At 42.8% G+C, this 21,723-nt stretch overlaps 1 protein-coding gene across 3 annotated transcripts in view; it reads left to right on the forward strand.

The window, feature by feature from the left end:
* Positions 1 to 20,367, forward strand: part of EBF1 (EBF transcription factor 1) — a 392,876-nt gene extending 372,509 nt beyond the window's left edge. For all 3 annotated transcript variants that reach the window (XM_028106687.2, XM_028106689.2, XM_028106688.2), the window contains exons 12-16: positions 3,520 to 3,585; positions 4,573 to 4,750; positions 5,421 to 5,600; positions 9,371 to 9,565; positions 17,977 to 20,367. In XM_028106687.2, the coding sequence (XP_027962488.1) occupies positions 3,520 to 3,585; positions 4,573 to 4,750; positions 5,421 to 5,600; positions 9,371 to 9,565; positions 17,977 to 18,008 (651 nt within the window). In that variant the 3' untranslated portion in view covers positions 18,009 to 20,367. The remainder of the gene's footprint in view (positions 1 to 3,519; positions 3,586 to 4,572; positions 4,751 to 5,420; positions 5,601 to 9,370; positions 9,566 to 17,976) is intronic.
* The last annotated feature ends 1,356 nt before the right edge of the window (positions 20,368 to 21,723 follow it).

Below are 21,723 nucleotides of genomic sequence, written 5' to 3' on the forward strand. Positions count from 1 at the left end.
AGCTCTATAAGGAGACTCTGGGGATTTTCAATATTTAGGATACTAGTATTTGTCTTCTTTATTCCCTACTGGGATTTTTTTTTTAATCCAAGGATAGGATTAATTATCTTAGAAGAATCTAATCTCTACCTTCATCTTTTAAACTGCAAGCAGGGAGATGTTTTAAACATTATGAAAAGAAGAGAAAATCTCTCCTGACAAATAAATGCCTTGAAAAATTGGATATTAGTACTAGTCAAGTGCTCTTTCTTTTCAGAAATATTAAAATTGCATATTAGAATGGAAGGATCCTTATACTATACTCCCTCCTAATGCCACAAAAAATAAGACTTTAGGAACAATTTCAGAGACAAAAGATTATGTGAAACATCCAGTTCTTCCCCTTATGGGAAACTTCTTTCTCTCTCTTTTTTTTAACATCTCAGGCTCAATCATTTCCTAATGTGAAATTACAGATTTTTCAAATTACCATATAAAACTGCGAAAAAATTACACTTGTGACCACAGAAGAGATAGCCTACACTGTCAATTTGATTTTAAAAGGCATACATCTTTTATACTACCTGTCATTTTTATAATGCCTTTTACAAATTTAATCAATACGTTTTAACATTCTATATACTTTAAGTGCAATATACAATAAATATTCAAGTTTCATCTTAAACATGCTTTAGCCTTTAAATTGTTAAAACTGCAGTGCCCTTTCAATCTACTTACATAATGTCATAAAATATACATTTCAAGGTAAATGAAGTCAGCTACTTCAATTTAGTCCCTCAAACTGGTAGTAAATGAGAGGTTAACACTATGGTGCCAAACCCATTATTGAGTAAATTTAGCACCTTGGACAGCTCTGTAAAATCTTTATTGCTTTCCTGACCTGCTCGTCATGTTCTGTCTGTGTGTTCAGTGGCTCTCAGCTCTGATTGAAAGGCAATATATTAGATCCCCAACACAAACACGCTTGGGGGCTAGTTCACTGGGAGCGTAATGACATGGAGGTGAGAGCAATTTTCTGGTCACCAAAATCCAAGCACCTTGCAGGTCCATTGCACTAACTCATAGAGGACCCAGAAATTTCCTTTCTCCTTCCCATTTGCAGAAATAACTAATAGAAGCTGAATCACACTGGGATAGCTGAACCAAATGGGGGCTGTCCCTTAAATCCCAAAGTCGATACTGCAGTGAAGGACATTTTAAAATGGGCAAGATATCATTTAAGGAAATCACTTTCAGGAAAAAAATCCAGATTCACTCTCCACAAGACTGCTGGTCTGAAGTGATGCCAGGCTAATGACCCACCTATGGCCATGTGCCTAGTGGGAAAGCATGACCCAGCTCCTTGGATGGAAGAGGGATATAACTTTATGAAGCAAGATTCACATGTTTCATTTTCAAAGGATTAAATGGTGATTAGAACTCTGGGTATTGAATAAGCAGAAAAAGAAACAGTTGGATTGTGTCACTGGAAAACTTTATCATCAAAAATGTATGAGAGTAAAATGTATAGCATACACTGGTAGTTGGAATTTTTTCAGGTTTATGAAAACTTCAAAGATCTTGGAGTTTATTTTGAACTTCTCTCCTCCCTGGTTCTGTGAAATTAATTAAAATAAGCATTGCTCAGAGTCCTCAATGATAGTGTTCCAAGATTAAAATTCACAAGTGCAGTTTTCAACTGCACGTCATCTTGCTTTTGACAAACAGGAACTTGTTTTATCCCTAAAATGAAAAGAAAGAAAAATATCTTCTCTGCCAAACCCAAACACTCTTATAAATATTTATTTGGAGAAATAAATAAACGTAGACTCAGAGAAGTCAAATCTTAGTAAATAAACTAACTTGATCCTATTTTGTTTTAATCTTTCCTAAGAGCCAGATAAAGCCATGAGGTTTTAGTGAAAGCAGCAAGGGCCGAATTTGATATGGGGGTAGGGTTTAGTGTGGCCATACCATAGTAAATTATTAACTGCTGTGGTCAGACAATACTGCAAACAAAAAGTGGTAAATTATCTTGTAGCTTGCATTAAAAAAAGAAAAATTATTTCAGATGTATTGATTCAAACTCCATTGATTATATAATGCTTTACACTCCTTATATGAAAAATAACTGAACTTGTTTTATAAATGGGGTCTAGCAGCTTAAGGCAAGCATAAATGTTTATTGAGACCTGAAAACCCCTCTATCTCATTTTTGAATTTAGGACATTATATATGTCATAAGTAGTTACTGCAGTATGACAACTATTTTATCTTATATTATAGAAAATTTAAAATTGAAAAATGCTAATATGTATCTAAAAGCTTGTCATTTCAAGAGTTGTTCAAGGATTTTTGAAGAGGCTATGATGACAGCAAAATGAATGTAATTATATCCCTATTTTCTGATCAGCGTCTACAGTATATGAAAATCGAACACCGCTGCTTCTCCATGCAGAAATCTATCATGTAAAATATTTAAAGTTAAACTTCTTTTTGCAACTTTACCCATGGCAAAAAAAAATTGTAAACATATCTTCTTGCAAATCACCTCTGATAATCATGCCACACCTTTATGTTTGCTTCTCTGATAAGCCTCCATTTTACAAGCTTAGCTTCCCTCTTCATCTTCCAATATATATGAATCTGAAGAAAACTAGGGCAGAATGAAGAGGGAACAACTTCTTTTGGTCAAAGAAAAAAATTACCACCACATACACTTTGGTAGAGTGCGCTATTTATTAGAAATAAGCATGCAGGCTAAATGTGGAAGCCCACCTAAATGAAAAGAGGGAGACTTTTTTTTTCTTCAACTGGAATGAAAAGCAGAGCATATATCTGGGATGAGAATGAATGAGCAAATGGGGAAAATGACAAACAATACCGGAATAGCAAAGGATTGCTATAAAAGAAACAGACTCTGCCAGTCATGAAAATTGGTGCAGAGAGAGCTTCCGGGGGCAGGAGAATCCTTTTGTCAGAGCCTCTGACAAACAGCGCATTACCTCAGAAATGCGGGTTTACTCCATCACTCCCTTATATCCTGGCTCTGTCACACAACGGAGATAAACAAAAGAAGTTTAATGCTACATGCTTCTAGTAGCCAAAGATTGATTGGAAATCCCTCGAAAATGACCTGTCTGATAAGGTCATGGTTCCTGGAATAAGCAATTAAGTACTAAATAAACACATCTTAGGGATTCATAACATGCACTGAATGACATCGATTGTAGTAATCTAGTAAATGACCTCGTAATTGTATTCAGCAATAAACATATGAGTGCTTTATCGTGCCGATGGCAGACTATTGAGTGATGTATTTTATCTTGCAGTACCAATGATGCTCACCTTTTGACTCAATTAAGTGTGTATGTGAACAGGGATAAATTGGTGATTTAACACCATTCTGGGGTTCCCCGAGCTACTGCCTTTAAAGCAGTGCAGTGTCCAAGTATGGCCAGAGAGAACCGGAACGTGATCTTGTGGAAAGAAAACAACTGGCTGTCACTCGGAGGATTGCATCTGCTTTTCTCTTGACAGGAAGTCATCCTCAAAAGGGCCGCGGATCTGGTGGAGGCGCTGTATGGGATGCCACACAACAACCAGGTGAGTGGTCCTGGGGCTTGAACCTGTGTGGGCCTCCACGTTCATTTGAAGAGCGCAGACCCCTTCTTGTGTCGAAAAATGGTGAAAAATATGACAGCCACTTTCATGAGTTCAGTGTCATCCGGACATAACACGTCAGGCTATTCAGTTCTTCTTTCTTGTTTTGTAAATCTTTTATTACCTTTTGTATAGAATCATTTTCCTTAGGAGAAATGGTACTCCATTTAAAATGAATCTTCTGTGGGAATGTGCTTCATAATTGAGGAAGAGAGTTACTGATGTTTTATTTTATTCCTCTCAGGTTTTCAAGCAAATTTAGGAGGAAAAGGGGGGTTTAATTTTTTTCTCCTAAAACACATAATAAGGCCTGAATATAATTGTCTGCTTCTATTCACGGAGCTACTCCATGTATCCATGTATATGATTCCTATTGCTCTGGAAACTAGGAGTCTGAGCAATCATTCACTCCCTTTTTTATGTGTCACTTGAATCAGTGTCCAGGGGACACAGTTCCACTAATACTCGGGGACACAGGGAGTCATCTGCAAACTGCCCTTAACTTTAGCAGGGGAGATGAGCTGTAGGCTGTGTGTGTGTGTGTGTGTGTGTGTGTGTGTGTAACACCAGAGATCCTGTGTGTTACTGGCAGCAGAGGGAAACCCCATGACCCTGTCACATGCAGTGGGGTAGTATGGAGGGATGGCTAAGACAATGGCCCTTCAAAGTCAGACAAACAAGGTTATGCAGCCCAGCTCTGTCCTTGAATAGGCGAGTGTCCTTAAGTGAGCGCTTCATGTCTCTCTGTGCCTCAGTTTCCCCATTTGCGATACAGGCCGGATGATGATGAGACTTGTCCTAGGTTTGCTGAGAGGTTGCGGAAGTCAAGGCCCTGAGCACCTTGCCTGGCATAAAACAAACACTAGAATAGATGGTTTTCCTGGGAGTATGACTGGGGGTAGCTAAGGGGCTATTGCTTTTACTTCACAGGAAATTATTCTGAAGAGAGCAGCGGACATTGCAGAGGCCCTGTACAGCGTCCCCCGCAACCACAGCCAGCTCCCCGCCCTCACTAACACCTCCGTCCACGCGGGCATGATGGGCGTGAACTCCTTCAGTGGACAGCTGGCTGTGAACGTCTCCGAGGCGTCGCAGGCCACCAATCAGGGTCAGGAGCCCACCCTCCTCCCTCCCCATTGCCCTGCCCCTTCCCAACCTCAGGCTTCTTCACGCCACCACCCCCCCCCACTACCCCCAGACCCCACCCCTTATTTGGCACGAAACCGTTTTTATTTAAAAACATCTTTTTTTTTTCCCAATAGGGGAGATTCCTAGTTTGTGTGTATCAAATATTGCTGTAGAATTTGGGTGATAGCTATCACGACTGGCAGTGTGGTATCGGAGGCTAGAAGGGATGCACGCACTTAGCCGTCTCTCCATCTGACTTTTCATCATAAACCATGAATGACAGATCGCAAAGAGCCTTGGAATTAAAGTTCTGAGGGGCCAAAGCACATCCTCCTCGCCCGGGGAATAAGAACCTGTTAACTCCAGGGTACATCTCTTAGATTGGGATTTATTTCTGCTCCAAAATGATAATTTATAGGCCCTGCATTGCGACTTCTCACGGCCCTGCTAAGTATTTATGATCTCCTAAGAAATGTGTGTTTTGCTCGTTTCCCATTTTAATCACAGAGCTAGCACCACCAACCCACGCACATGAATCACCCAACCCCTTCCCTCCGGGATGCGGCGACAGGGCAAGAACCAGAGACTTCCCTGTCCCCGAGCCTTCCCGGATTGCCACCCTCATCCCCGGCTTTGCCCCCACCCCTCAGGTTTCACCCGCAACTCAAGTAGCGTGTCACCACACGGGTACGTGCCGAGCACCACCCCGCAGCAGACCAACTATAACTCCGTCAGCACAAGCATGAACGGATACGGCACGGCCGCCATGTCCAATTTGGGCGGCTCCCCAACTTTCCTCAACGGCTCAGCTGCCAACTCGCCCTATGCCAGTAAGTAGACCTGTGTGTCCTGCATTTCTGCGTGCTTTTGCTCCAAGAACTGGAGCCCACTGGAGTGGGCTGTGTGGCCCACTGTGCAGGTCTCTTCAGCCTGAGAGCTCCCACCCAGGTGATGCTATGAAAGGCACCATTTGTCTCTGGCAGAAATCTCTGCCTTCCCTTGCTCACCTTCCTCATCCCAGAGTCTCCCTCATTGTCAGAACTTTGTTAAAACCCAAAGCAGCAGTAGGATGTCATCACCAGAACCCAAGCTTCGAGTCAGAGTGGAGATGGGTTTGACCCCTGATTCTATCAGTTACTGACTGGTGGCCCTGTGCAAGTTCTCTCCTCTCCATGCCTCAGTTTGCTCATCTGTAAAATGGGGAGGGAAATCACATACCCCCCCCCATACAGTTGTTGTGAGACTTTTATAAAATAATGCATGGAATGAGCTTGTCCTGATGCCTGGCCCACAAGAGGCACAGTCAGGAAATCTAAATCATCGCAATGACGGTCTAAGACTTCAGTCTTAGACTGAACACAACAGTCTAAGACTTCACATCTCTCCCTTTAGGAATAGGACTCCTTTTTTTTTTTTAATGCTTAGAATTTTTTCCCCTTTGTGCTTGATGTGTACCAGAAAACAAACAATAGCAACAACAAAAACACTTTATTTTTTCCAAAAACCTGGCAAGATGAGAAAACACACATACACAAGAGTTTTTTTTTTTTTTTTTGGTGCCTTGTCCTCGCCTTAAAGAAGTTTAGCTTCAAGAATTTCCAGTACAACATTTAGATTGCATCTAAAGAACCTCAGGGAACTGGCATCTTTACATATAAACTGTCCTGGGCTGTGTTTCTACAATCTCTCAATCTCCCACTGAGGATCTGTACCTAGATAACCAAGTTTATCTTGGACAGTGTGGGTAACTCTTCCGTTTTGTGAAATGAGGCCGAACTCTTAGACATTTGTGGAATGATAGAAGATGTGTTGTTAAATGAAAGAATACTCATGATTTTTTTTTTTTTTAAAGAGTCTTGGCTAAAAAAACCTAAAAACCGTGCTGTCTCTGATGGTGGAAATGTGGAGTATTCTAATCCTTTGAAAGAGGAAAGATCATTCTTGGCCTTTGAGAGAGTTTATTTCTGAAAGTAATACTTAGGGCCTTTTACTTTCTTGGTGAATTTTTATGCTCAGTGTGTGCTAAATTTTATATTTCCACTTTATCTGTTCGGAATCAGCAGCTTTTTGAGCGTTTAAAATGTCCCCAAATAATCTGCATACATTATGTATGCCTGCATTATGTCAATGGGACCAGTTTGAGGATTTTGATTCATAGAAAGATGGTTTCTCGTAGATCTATCATTTCAGTGTTCTCCCATCTACTCAATCAGAAAATGTTTCAATCATGACCTGAAAATTAAAAGGTGGCATTCTTAATTAAATCAATAAACTAATTGCTATATGGTAGCAATTCAATTTAGGGGCTTGGATAGCTGTCTTCCCAAGCCCATGCAGACACCCAGCAACTTCAGCCTGAGATTGCATCTGTCAGTCTGTGAAACTTCCAACATTTAATTTCCATTAATTGATTTTCTCAGTGCTCACAAATATAGTATTAAATTCTCAAATAGGCTCTCAGATGGGACAGTTTTATCTGCATAAATGCAAATAAAACAATAAACACAAAGCCCAGCTGATTTGAATTTTTGCCTCCATAATATTTAATTATTCATAAACCACTCATGTTGAAAAATTCCGAACAGAATAAAAAATAAAATAAGACATTGCACTGGTGAACACACTTTGTGGTGTGGTGGCTGATAACTAATAATGTTATAACAAATGGAGCTGCTTGACTATATTTCACCCTTTCCTCTGTTAACCACCCCCTCAAACTCCCCACCTCTAAATACACATAATGATCGCATTTGCCAACGAGATTAATTGCCTTCCTCAGTGAACCAGCAGGATTTCAAGTCTACGAATATTTAAAAATCAAACCTCCAGTGCAGGAGTTTTGCAATTTAAATGGGTGTTATTATTGAGCGTATTTTCACATTTACAAATCCTAAGAGATGTATAAAAATGCTGGCCTCATTAAAAGAAAAAGTACAGTGTAGAACATGTTTGTGAAAACTCTGAGGATGGCGGCCCAGTGTTCTGCTCCGTCAAGCATTCAGTGCCTTTGGATTATGTAGTGCTGAGGGCTGATTCCAAGGGGTCATTTCCTTCTGATGGCAGTTGTTGCCTAGACCCATTTGATTCCCACTTCCCTCTTTCCACAGCTAGTAGGCCAAGGGAAGGCCAGCCCCTACACAGCAATCTAGACTCCGGTGGCCTCATGGGAAGGAGGACTTTTTCCCTGGGGATTGGTTTCTTTTGCAGGGGAGTGTAGTGGAAAAGACACTGGATTTGGGTCTGGTTCCTGGCTTCACCACATTCCGGCTCTGGCCCTTGGGCATGTCACAAAACTATTTTTTGAGTCTCAGCGTGCTCGGCTTGCTCAGATGTAAAAGGGATGTAATAGGCCCCAACTTAAGTTTGCTTTGACAGTGACATAAAATGAAAAAGACATGAAGATTCTTGTGAATCATAAAGCAATATGTAATGCTTATTACATCATGGGAAAAAATAATACAGTAGAAGGAAGTACTTAGAATTTGAATTAAATGCTTGAAAATTACTGGGCAGGATCCATACTTTTCCCGAGGAGATGGAGGAAATAGAAGGTGAGTGTATGAACATACTGGTCTTGAGTGGAGAGGGCTCACTGTGTGCAAAATCTCTGTCTCCTGAAGTAACCATGAGATCATTAGTAACTAACGAAATATGGATGGCCAGGCTGAAAGGACCATGGTCAGTAGAGAATGTGTATCTACCAAACTCATGTCTCCAAGCAACTAGGTTCTCTCCCTCCCTGAATTGCCAAAATTCTCCCATCTTTGATAACCCACATCCCCACTACTACTACACTGTGAGTATTTACACAAAGCTCCAGTCCTACTGCTTATGAATTCACAAGCGTTCATGTACAGCTCTGTGGGGATAGAAAGAATTTGTAAATTTGACTTGTAGTTCTGCATTATCCCCAAATATTGCCTGTGGCAGTCTGTTTATCCACCTGGCCTCCTGCCTACCTATATCTGTGTGTGTGAAGCATTCAGGCACAGTCGTATCCTTAGGGAACTCATAGCTTCATGGGGAGAATGGGGGCACATACACACCACCATCTGCCAGTGCTTTCAGTTGGAATCCTGGCATTACCTTCAGCCTACCCTTCTTCCTCACACCTCTCATTCCTTCGGTGACCACACTGTCTCAGGCTGGCCTCCTCCTGTGTCTTACATTCTCAGTCCCTTTGCTAGAACCTTAGTTTAGGCCCCACCTGGAATGCTTCCTTTGACACCTCCCCCATGAAGCCTTCCTTGGTTCTCTTCCCTGCCTCTGCAGAGCTGGCCATGCTCACCTTTGTCATTATTTTGTGCTACCCTGTCCCTTATAAGAGCACTTTTGTTTCATGGCCTGGGATGCCCCAGTGCCTAGCACACTGCCCAGCATGTAGTAGGCCCACAATAAACACATAAAAGATCACCACCAACAAAAGGTAGCATGTGCCAAGTACCAAGTGATGAAAGCAGCTAAGATCCCAAGAGTTCAGGGAAGGCTCATGCTGGAAGGGTGGCCTGAGCAGGGTGGCTGGGTGAAGGGCAGAGCTGAGCTGTGTCATCTCACATGCCAGGAGAGGTGCTGATTTCTCCTTTCCCATTGCCCCACCTAGTCGTGCCATCCAGCCCCACCATGGCCTCCTCCACAAGCCTCCCCTCCAACTGCAGCAGCTCCTCGGGCATCTTCTCCTTCTCACCAGCCAACATGGTCTCAGCCGTGAAGCAGAAGAGTGCTTTTGCGCCAGTTGTCAGACCCCAGACCTCCCCGCCTCCCACCTGCACCAGCACCAATGGGAACAGCCTGCAAGGTAAGCCCCACCCAGGCCAACAGGATGCCCTGACTTCACCCTCCCAGGGCCTGAAGCAGATGCGTCCCTGCTGCGAGGGATCAACCTTGGGCTGGCCTGCTTCTCTCTGCCCTCCTTTTGTTTGCTCCTTTGTGTTCACTCTCCTTGGCCCTGGCCCCTGGCCCCTGGCCCCACACATCCCTTCTCTGCTGGAGTTGCCTGAGCTGTCCTCTTTCCAAATCCAGCAATTCTGCTCAGGCCCGGGATTTGCTTAAGAATACTATTTCCATTTACTAATATCAGCATTTCTCTTTTCTCCTCTTTCATTCCCTGTGGTCGCCATAATCAGACCAGTCTTTTGTGGACTCTAGCAAGTTCTCCACTGCAGGGTCTCTCCCGGGACTGGCCTTCTCCTGAAGTAGGTCACTCAACCTTCCCTTCCTGTTGCCTGTGTCAGAGTGAACGTGTGTGGGGCTGAGTGCATGAGCCATGGCCTGACCAGAGCCCTGAGGTTAGAGCACTGTAGACCAAAGGCCCAAGACTGACTGCTGGGGACCAGAAACCCCAAATTGTTACTAGAGTATTCTGGTTCATATTAAAATTGTTCCATTTTGGTCTCCATCATGGAGTATGGAAAATAAGAGTCACCAAGAATTGAGGTGACCTCTCTTCTCATTGAGGAAGAAGAACCCCACCCTTTTAAAACGGGGCCGCTGCATCTCACATTTTTCTCATGTGCTGGCACTGTTAACTTGCACAAGCTCATTCATCCCTCATGGCAGGATTGTGTGCTGGGCATTTGAAGCTCCTACTTTACAGATGAGAAAACTCAAGTTTAGAGAGGTTATGAAATCGTTTGACTTCCGGCACTAGTGTGTGTGGCAGAAGCTGGCTTCAAATTCAGGCTCAAAAATTCATCTCCTCTTTCCATCTCCCAAGCACTATATTACTCAGAGGGGGTAAAAAGGATGCACCCAGGATGCCTAAGGCAACTGGCAGGAAAATAATATCAATAAAATAATCAGCTACCATTTATTTAGCATGGAACCATGTGTCAGGGGCTGTGCTCAGCATTGAGCATGCTTTATCTTACTCAATCCTCACAACTTCCTGGTGAAATATGAGGATATTATGATCTCCATTGTACAGATGATAAAGCTGAAGCTCAAGGAGAGTAAATACCTGCCTATAGGCATAGCACATAAATGGTGGAGATGAATGTAAACCCCACAGGATCTGTGCCCCTAACCCCTAGACTACACAGCTCCCCACAGTGCCTTCCCTCAGTGGTCATCATGCCACCTTCACTGATGGAGGTCAGCCACGGGGGGGCGGGAGGGGTCAGGAGGGTGACATACCCATCTGGCATCTCTCAGCCCTGTCTCTTATGTATATGTATATTATGTATTGTATGTTATGTATATGTATATTATTTATGTTATTTATACAGAGCACATAAGTACTCTGTACTAAATGCTTTACGTGGATATAATCTTGTATTGATTCTTCCAAAGACCCTATGAAATCAGTACTATTCCCTTATATACATGGGTAAATTCAGGTCCAGTTTGCTCAAGGTCACACAGCTAATACTGATAAAGCCAAAATTGAACCCAAACTGTGTGATTCCAGAACCTGAGCTCCTAATCACTGTGACTTCTGACTCCAGACAGGCTCTGCTAAACATTCTTCAGAAACCTTCTGGCAGATCTGCCCAGCACAGCCGGAGTCATGCCCAGAATAACATGCTGGTGGCCCTCCCTTGAACTGCATTGGCAAAGCCATCTTAGAGGGCAGAGGAAAATAATCTGAATTACATTTCAGGCAACATTATTCACAATGGGTCATGCCCACCTCCACACAGGGGAGCCACCCATTCATACACAACTTTTTCCACTGAAAATAATGCTTTATCACCCTCAGTACACCTCCGACTGGCAAACTAAAGATATAATGTGTAAGTGAATATAACTTATGATGGGTTTAAATAAGGATAACACCTATGGAAATGGAAATCTGCCATTCTTGAGCTGCCTATCACAACCCTCATTAAAACATAGATTTGATATCAAAATAAGATAGAATGGGGTTTGTAATCAGCAGCTGAGAGGTGGTGCTTGAGAAGCAAAGGCCTGCAGCTCTTGGGAGGTCAGCAGCTGGATCCCCAGCCCACAGCGACTGAAGCAGACAGCCCTTCTGCCAGGCCCAGGGTCTCTGCCTGCATGTGTCCCGAGGAGAGTTCAGGAAGGGACTGAAAATAGGGACTCAGCCCAGACGGTAGAATGTCCTGGATTTAGGGAACATCTGGGGGGGGGGAGGTGTGTGCACGCGCACACACGCACGCGTGCAAGCACTCTTAAGTAATAATGAAATGGCTTCAAGACAGGGACTCATACAAAATTTGTTCATTTGTCACCCAGGGCATTTCTAACCCAAGTCTGCACAGGTTCCAAAAGTACAGAGGCTGTTCCCCCCTATTCTGATTGGCAGCTGAATCACCACCACTCCATCACATTTCTCACACACAGTTGCACAGTGGGGAGGGTTCAAGGTGAAATTCAGGGACACGCTTTGTGCTGGATTTGCTATTGTGGATGACATTGTCCTTGCCTTCTGTTTGAGCATGTGTCCAGGAGATTCCTTCTGCTAGTTTTTGTTTTTCCAATACCATCATGTACCAAACGGCTCCTGAGGAGTGGCAGGGGAGGAGGTATCAGTAGAGAAATTAAAGTCAAATTAACTGACACCATTTTTCTTGAAGCTGTCCTGTCCGTCTTTCTGCCACCATCACAAGGCAGGGCCCACACACCTGGGACCGCACCTTGGCCCTCCGTACACCATCACTGCTGCCCAGGGTGCACTATACCATTGCTTCTGGGGAGCTCCTGCCTGAGGCTTTGGGGTCTCCCCTGAAGAAAGGGACATTGGGACGATGGGCTCCGAGACCTGCAACTAAAGAATAACCTCCCTCGTCGTTAGTTTTCTAGACTCTGCTTATCTATGGAGAAAGGACGTGGGCGGGTTATAGAATGGCGGGGAGGGTGGGGGGGGGTGGACCTCTGCAGTGTTACCGTCTTTCTTCTCCTTTTCATTGTTACAGTGATTTCATTCGGACCCACCTAGTTCAGAACTGTGATCATTAGGACCGGGCAAGTGACAAAGGAAGAGTTGGTTAAGCAAATGGACTGTATAAATAAGACCAGAGGTGACACGTTTAGGCTATTTGAGGGTTTTAAAGACCTATGTACTTCCAACTGCCACACTACGAATTGTATATCATCCTGGGTTTTTTTTTTTTTAGCCAGCTCCTTAAAGCCCTTTTCCCCAGCAGCCCCGTCTTGGCCTCCTCTAGTGACTGCATGTATGTTTATTACCCCAATGAACACGCATTGCAGTCTCACATGAAGATGATGACGATGGTCACAGCTACTAACATGGGAGGGCTTGTTCCCAGCCAGGCTTCTGCATTATCTCATTCCCAACCACCCTTGATGTAGGCTGTTTGTTGTCCCCATTCTACAGATGCAGAAACTGAGCCTTAGAGCCAAGATGGCTCATCCAGAGTTACACATCTAACAAATTGGGAGAGCCTGGGGTTAAAACCCTAGCAGATTGATAGTAAGCCCCTATGCTCTATGGTCATACTATTGTGAAGCCACTGGGTTAGGCCCTGATGGACTACAAAATCCTGGCCTTCAAATCTTTCCCTGTATTAAAGGAAACACAACACCCCAGTAAAGCAGACAGATCTGTCTAGGAGAGGCTGGGTGCGCACCTGTAGAAGTTCAGAGGAGGGAAGGATCAGGGAGAATTCAGAATAGTCTCATGCAGAAGGCTGCCATTGAACTGGACCTTGCATGAAGGGCAAGGAGGATTCAGGCAGAGGGAGATGGGGAGGGGGCATTTGAAGCAGAGGATTAAAGATAACTGGAGCCAAAGAGTAATGTGCGGTAACCAGCAAGCCACTTGGCATCCTGGAGCATGGAGGCCCAGGAAGTGGGGATGAGGTTGAACAAGGAAGTCCTGACGTGGAAGTCATAAATTCCATTCTTTCCATATATTTTATAATTTACAATTTCTCCTGCGGTGCCAACTGGCTTTCTCTCCCAGGTAGATAAAACCTTGGACAAATTACCATATGTCTGAGAAATTTTTTTAGGATAAAGCAACTCTTGTCTCAGCACTTCTGGAGTCTCACAAGATATGCTGTTAAAGATTTTTAAATTTTGTGGTTAAACAAATCTAGAAAGTGGGGTGCTTACTGAATCCGTCTTGGAGAGCCCCAATGCACCTAAGTTTATTAAAAGCTCTGAGACAGACATCCTGCAGTTCTCTAAATTTACTTGCCCAGAGAACCCTTTTCTGAGTGTTAAGACCAATTAACATCCCGTGAAAAACTTTGGAAAATGTGGCTGTATTTTGGATTTAAAGAGAAAATGCAGAGACATCTTCCATTCCCATCTAGGTAAAGTCATTGATAAATCCTGATCCTGACTCCCCAGGCGTGTCTGTTTTCATAAGTCAAAGAACTTGAGTGACCCACTCTGCTCAGCCATTGTCCTGGAGATGTCCTCCCCCTTTTCCAAAGGCTTATGGTCCCTAGAGCATGGATTCTATGCAATTTCAGGCCTCAGAGGACTTCATTAATCAAGAGAGAGGCAGCCCCAAGGAGGCTGTCAGCATGCCCCACAGTGTAGTGATTTTAAACCCTAACCATGTCCTGGACAGTCCCTGCAATGAAAAATTAAAAACAAAAGACCAGAGTGATTTCACAGAAATTGTACCCACACACTGATTTCTTTTTTCTTTCCTCACCTTGTTGGAGCTCAGGCTGGCTGGCCCCACCTGACTCTAGATATCATGTAGTCCAGCGGTGATCTCGTGGAATTGTCTTTTGCTCTGGGCACATGCTCAATTTGTGCAAGATTCCCCCCTCCCGCCCCCGCGGCGTTCTGGTCCCGATTAGCTCATAATTCTTACACATATGGTGGTTCGAGGAAGACCACATTCCACTCTCTCACTCCAAACTCTCCCAGCTCTGCAAAACTTTTCATTTCGTCTTTGTTCTTATCAAAATGTGAAAACCATAATGCAAAATGCATGGCCTTTCAAACCAATCGTTTTCTGACCTTCTGTCAGAGAGAACGTGATCCCCCAGCTGCTGGGGACAATGGCAGAGCCACCTCGGTCTTGTGATGTCTTGTGATGTTTGGCATGTGTTGCTCTCTGAGAGTGTTGTGTCCTCATGGAAGTCTTCATGGCCCCCACTTGGGCAAGTCAGTGTGCCAGCGGCATTTCTGGAACATTCCAAGCCTCAGACACCCATCCCTCTCACCCACATAAGTAATCTTGAGGATTGCAGCACAGACACAAGAAAAACAGCCCCTAAAAACCCAGGAGCTTCCGTGCAATCATGCAGCGGGGGATCACTTTGTCAAAAGGCCTCTTTGGAGGTAGAGCAACTCAGAGGTTGCAAACAGAGATCTTTTCCTAAAATTTATCTCTCAGTAAGTGTTCTGCATCTTGGAGTTTAGGAAATAACAGATGAGACTTAAGGAGCTGTGACCCTGATATTATATGCAGGGTTTGGGGTGTAGGTACAAATGAGATTCCATGGATTCCATGGTTTCCATTAGACTCTAAGAGAAGTCTGAGGGCCAACAAAGGCAAGGTTAGGAAAGTGTGGGCAGACCAAAGCCACCCCCTAGGTACCCCCAGATATGTCTGTTGGCTTGTTTTTAATTTTAATTATTTGCTACAATGTATAAACTGGGCTCTTCTGTATTTTAAAAAACTCACATCTCCATCTTCTCTTGCAAGAGTGCAGGAGATCTGGTGGTTGTGAGCAGGCATTTCTGTGCAGTAGCTGTGGGGAGCCCACTCTAAAGAAGGCCTGCCATGCCCTTGGCAGAGTCCCTCCATCCCTATTAGTGCATTTTGCTCACTTATGTTCCCAGTCTGGGCTCTCGGGGCGCTGGAGTTTGTGACCCCTATATTCCAGATTAAGAAGCACTGTTAGCTATGGACGGGCACACCAGTTAGCTTTGCTTTGTAACTTTTAATGGGGCCCTAGTGGAGGTTTAATCTAATTAATCTAGCACATTATTCAGGTACAAAACATGGCTAGATTTTTTTTCCCCCTCTGGCCATTCAGAATTAAAAAAACAACCCTGATGTTTTCAGGGTCCAATTACTAAATGTTGGCTGATCCCACTGACCAAATTAGCAGGAAGTTTGTCAGTTCTGTGCTTTGCGTCCTACCGACGCTGCCTAAGCCGCCTGGCTGTACCGTAGGGGGCTGCCCTTTAATGCCAGGCGCACGAAGTGGATTTGGGTGGAGAGCAAAACTAGGACTTGGTTCTCTTGCCAGAGGTTTAGAACCCCCACAGAAAGGCCTGTCTTTAATAAGGGTGCCTGGACCCACCTCCAGCCTAGATGAAAGATCTTTAGGGAGGCAGAGCCATGCTGAGCTGTCACCGTGCAGAGACCCCCTGCCCCCTTGCCTTTGGAGCTGCAGCATCTTGAATTCTCATGTTAAGGCTTGGGTTAAAAATCTGGGCTCCCTGTTTCCATCAGATCTAGGGCTCACTTGAATCTTAGGGGGACTGCTTTTCCAACTGATCCCAATCTTTGGGGGTTTAAGTTGGTCTGCATTTGGCAAGAGACACTTCCTGTTTCTAAGAAAAATGGCTTATGAGGGCTTACGAAAAAGACTCCAGGAGTTTTTGGACTGCAAAACGGCTCTTGCAAAACAACATTTGGATGATTTACGTGTACATGAATCAGAAACATGTGGATTAAATTTCCCTGTGAATACAGATGGGTTTAAAAATTAACGGAAAAAGTGTTTGGCAAAATACATTTTTTAATTGAATTTAAAATGTCGGGGGTGGGGGAGGGGAAACAGGAGGGGTGCGGAGGCTGCAGGGCTTTAGAGCCTCACCTAGCCTCCCTGTGTCTGCAGCAGGATTTGTGGCAGTTGGGGTTCACATAAAAACAGGCACATTCTTCCGGACATGAGAGTTGGGATACAAAGAGTGCCACTTTCTAGTATCAGTCATCGCTGACAAGAACATCAATTTAAAGTTAGAATTGCCAATGAGAAGAAAGCAATGACTTTCTCTCTCCTCTTTGGAAGCAAAGATGGCTGCCTGTTGCTTCTGATGGACGCATCGCTCTTCCCCCAACATATTTCAAAGTTGCCAGACTGTTTTAACTTTCTTACAGACATCCTTCCATTGCTCATGCTCATCATGTGAAGTATGCTGTGTGAGGTGGTGCCTATTTGATATAAGAGGAAACACAGCCCAGAGAGGTCAGACCATTAGCATGAGGTCACACAGCTAGTTTAGCAGCAGAAGGGATGGATTAAAAGTAACAGCAGCTAACCTCTATGAGGCCTTTACTAGGGAGATGACAGTGGGCCAAGCACTTCACATATGTTATTTTATTTAAATCTCCAACAACCCTAAAAATGTCACTGTCCTTACAAATACCCTTAACTACATTTTCTAGCTGAGGAGGCAGAGGTTCAAGGAAACAAATAACTACCTTGGGGGTGGGGGGCGGAGGAGGAAGGGCATCCTACTTAGAAAGCAGGAAAGCCTGAGGCGGAAGGCTGGCCTAGCGGATTCCCTGCTTTTCTAAATACCACCGTGTGCTGCCTGCTAACTCTGAACACTTTGAAAGAGTTTTTTGATTACCCCAGGATCTTACCCCAGCTTTCCTAGGCTATAATTTTCTAGGAACGTGGTCAGACCATTCCAGAACCTCGAGTGAAGCCATAGTATAGGAGACACGCTGCAGTTGCATGCAAACCTGCCTTACCCTCCTCCACCATGCTTTTCTCCCAGCTTCATTTCCCCGGGGAACAAGGCCCTCGGCGGCTGGCATTTCCTTTTCCCAGGCACGGACGACTGAAATGAAGGCATTCACCTTGCTGCTCTAGTACCCTGTCTTCGTGCATACACAAGAGCACAGAGCCATGGGTTTTTTTGTAGAACTTGCTGGCAGTTGGGATGAACTGGGTTTTTTTTTTTTTTTTTCCCTTATATTACGGAAGTGAAGGGGAGGGGGGGGAAAGAGTGACAAATTGAAAATTTTCACTATTTTGTAAGGTTTGGGGCTGCAACTTTCCCAGCAGTATTCAAACTATGCAACTTTCCAGTTACGTTTCAAAATTGAAATCAGACTTGGAGGATGTTTAGCCTCTTCTGTTCTGTTAAAGACACATACACAGGCTGATATATTACCATTCTTAATAAAGTACGTGTATATTTTATAACAAACCCTCATTCCAGGAAAGATGAGAGCACATTTGTGACTAATATTCAACCAACATAGTGGTGTGTGGGTGTTTTTTCCCATTTTTTTTCCCCTCAGTGAGAAATTTGGATGCAAAAACCATTGACTTTTGTCTTCTCTTTCCACAGCGATATCTGGCATGATTGTTCCTCCCATGTGAAAGAATTGCCTTGAAGAATTTTATTAATGAAGAGGTTGGATTCTGCTACAGAGAGTAATCTGATACAAGTCCCCGAGTGGAACTTTTAACTCAGGCCTTTTTAAGAGGAATCACGATAACTGCAGATTTTTAAACAAACAATATCACCGACCTTGCAAATACTGAAATTGGAAGGGATCTGCAAGTGCAGAGTGTTGGTTAAAAGTTGTACCTCCCAAGTATTTGGGGGATATATTTATTCTGTGTTGATAAAAGCAAATCCACTTTTTCTTTTTCTTTCTTTTTTTTTTTAAGCTTAACTCTGCAATCATTTGTCTTTTATAAACCGTAAAGCTGTATACAAGGGACACTATAAATAAGACGCCATGTTTTAATTTATGATGTTTTTAAAGCTGTGTAAAGGGAGAATGAAGTGGTGATATTTACAAAAAAGTCAAAAAAGAAAAAAAAAGAAAAAAAAAAGCTTGTATGGGACAGAATAGGAATGCCAGTTAGATTTTTTAGAAAACTAAGGGTCGGCTTTTGCGCCTTAAAGCATATCAAATGGTAGTTAGCTCAGACAGTGCATTTTCAATATCTAACTTAACATGCCATCCCTTAGCAGTGCAAGCTTATTTATCTCTTTTGTATTGTTGTCTTAAGTAACTGTGTAAATAAATGCAGCCTGGAAAGTTAAAAAGTGATGTAAGTGATCACACTTTTTCCCTTCTACTCAAAAATCCAGTGCCTCTAGACAGATTGTTAAAACTGCATATTTAAACCTGTTATCATTCTCCCTTTCACTTGTGTCAACTTCTTCTGAAGCCGATGGCCTCTCGAGAGCCTGATGGCAAACATACTGTGTGAGAATCTCCTATGAGACTTCATGGAACAGGGTCCAGGCACAGAATTCCACATTATGCTCTCCAGTTATCAAGCCAAAATCCCACTTTCACGCCGCCATTTGCAAGTTTAAAGTTTACTCATCCTAAATGTTGACTTCAGAACCAATCCTCCAAAAGCTGACAAAAGCAACATGGCAGGTGTTACAGATTTCCCACTTGAGATAACGCGCCTCTATCGGTGACCCTTACCATTTGTAACATAGATTAGAGCGACAGGTTAAGTGCTTTGGAATTAAGAGTAAAAGGAAAACTGGGAGAAAGGAGAAGAAGGTTGAGAGCTCCAAAACATAGCTTTTTGTTCTATGGAAGTTTTGCTCTCATCATCTGGGACATGTTCTTAAAAGTAAGAATAAATAGCAAAGATGCAGCAAAGCTCTGAGGATGCATTTGCCTGATATTTTTTCCTTTGCTGTTGTGTTTTTGTATGTAGTTATAAATACTGTAGATTTTTTGTGATTTTTGCCAAAGTCGTTGTTCTATTTATACATTTTAATGTCTTAAGACAGTTTTTCAATATCACAAAAAGATTTTACTGCATATTTTGCAAAGAAAAAAAAAAGCTCACTACCTTTAGCTTGCACATACTTGCAAAGTTAATTAAAAGGCTTTTTGTTTTAAAGGGATTTTGTAAAATATCCATATAAATAATGTATTTATCTTTGGAATTTGTACATTGCTTTCCCCTTCTTCCTTTTCCTCCCACTCCCAGTTTATTTTATTGTGTATGTTTGCTATGTGAAAAGTGCGTATTTGTTTGGTCACCTACAGTTGTATTAGCAGTTTCAATGTGATTTTTAAACATTTCATTTATAGTTATTTTTAGTTTTGTTTTAAACCATGCTTCAATTTTTTTTATTTCCACCCAAAAGCCATTGTCTATTTTTGTATTATTTGTAAGTTAAGAAGTTTTTTCCAATATATGGCAAAAAAAATAGTAGCATATTATTCTTGTAGCATTTAGTTCTGTAGATTAAAAAAAATGTATCCTTTGCTTTGGAAGCTTACAAAAAGAAAAAAAAAAACCCTAATGCTGTTTTACTCTATTAATATGCATGGAATCTCTCCCTTTGGAGTGACGCATTTTGTGCATTAAATTTGGGGGAGAAACTTCATAGAAATCAATGAACATACTTTCTTTCTTAAGTCTGCTTGTATATTTCCTGTCTTTCACATAAATATAAACCAGCAGATTGGATGCCTTAACAATGCAAATCATATTCATTTCACTTGTACATTGTAACTGTGCACCAGAACTGTCAGTCATCACTAACGTTCTAAGAAAAAAAGAAAAAGAAAAAAGAAAAAAAAAAAACAAAGAAATGGAAAAGCACAAAAGAACTGTTTTGTTACCTTAAGACAATGTAACTTTTTCTAGTAGAGCAAGAAATTTACAACAATGCTGCAACTGTGCATGCCCCCATATGGATTTTGCAATGGTTTTCACTAGACTGTCAGAGTGCGATTTTTATGGGTTGGGGCGGGTGCGGGAGGGGAGTCGTGGGAGGGAAGGGAGGGGAGGAAAGCTGATTTTTCAAGGTGAGAAATAATAATAATGATGATTAATAATAATAAAAAAACTGGAAAATGTAAGCAAGGTGGACGCATTGCTTCTCGGTACTCAGAAAGTTTGTCTGAATTCGTGTGGTAAGTGCTGGCCTGAAGATGTATACAATTTAAAGCCATATTTTGTCTGGTGAGCCCCTTAACTGTTTGTGAAGGAATGGTCAGCCGGCAAGGTGTCCGGCTCAGACCCTGACAACAAACGCCACCCATCTGTCAGCCATGTGTAGTGGTTAGAACTTTTCTGGAAAGTCCAAAGAGCCTTTAAAATGTGTATAATTTGTGTTCTGTCGCCTCTATTTATATTGATTAGATGAAAAGATGTTCTGGCCCTCTGACCCTCTTTCTTCTACACAAAATTTCTACAAATAAAAAATGTTCCCCTAAATACAGAATATGGCTTTAAGAAGAATATGAAACAGAGAATTAAGATTTCAGTTTTGGGGGAAAAATACAGCTTCTGGATGACTGGATTGCCTGACATGCCCTGGCCTCACATTGTACTAGGATGCAGCTTAACGAAGTCATCTCTGAATCTACTAACCTTTCACCTTCTTATCAAACTTTTTGAATAGACACACACTGTACAGTTCAATTGTTAGAGAACCTAACTACTGTAGAGATTGTTATAATTTTTTTTTTGCAAAAATTCAAGCTGTAAAAACTTTTCAACTTTCACAATATTTAATTAAAGTTACTTCCTGTCTGTGATGGCAGCTTCTAGTTGTGTATTCATTTCAGTATTTCAGATGAGCCAAAGTCCAACATATGTAGAAGGTCTGTGTTTGCAATTACTCAGACCAGTGTTGACACCCAGAGAAAAGAAATCTGGGTAGTCCTGGGACACCCACTCTCTTTCTTTGTAAATCCTTGGGGATTTGCCAATCTGGGATGCAAATTGCACACGCACAGCGTACTGCTGCCCTCTGCCGGCAGCAGATGGATGCGCACCTGCGCACCCTGGCCCACAGAGGAGCCAAGAGCCCCAATCATTTCACCAGCCAAGCAGTGCGATCCCCTGGCGGTGACTGAATTGTGAGTCCAGGATCTGGCCATTCTAGAATTCCATCCTCTGTGCTACAAGTCTGAACCAAGCTCTTCACATACAGCTGCTAATTAGTCCCAGTGAGCCTTATGGTCAATTAGTTATGTGCCCTGGCTCATTGATGAGGAGGCATGTGTGAACTCAGAACCTTCCATGATCTATAGTTTTAGATCCCTGGTGGATAAGACACTCTCTCTTTTGGATAAAACCAACTTTATCTGGAGTC

This window comes from Eumetopias jubatus, unplaced genomic scaffold, assembly GCF_037043125.1.
Source record: "Eumetopias jubatus isolate StellerSeaLion01/CBP00866 unplaced genomic scaffold, mEumJub1_p1.0 scaffold_5, whole genome shotgun sequence".
NCBI classification, from domain to species: domain Eukaryota; kingdom Metazoa; phylum Chordata; class Mammalia; order Carnivora; family Otariidae; genus Eumetopias; species Eumetopias jubatus.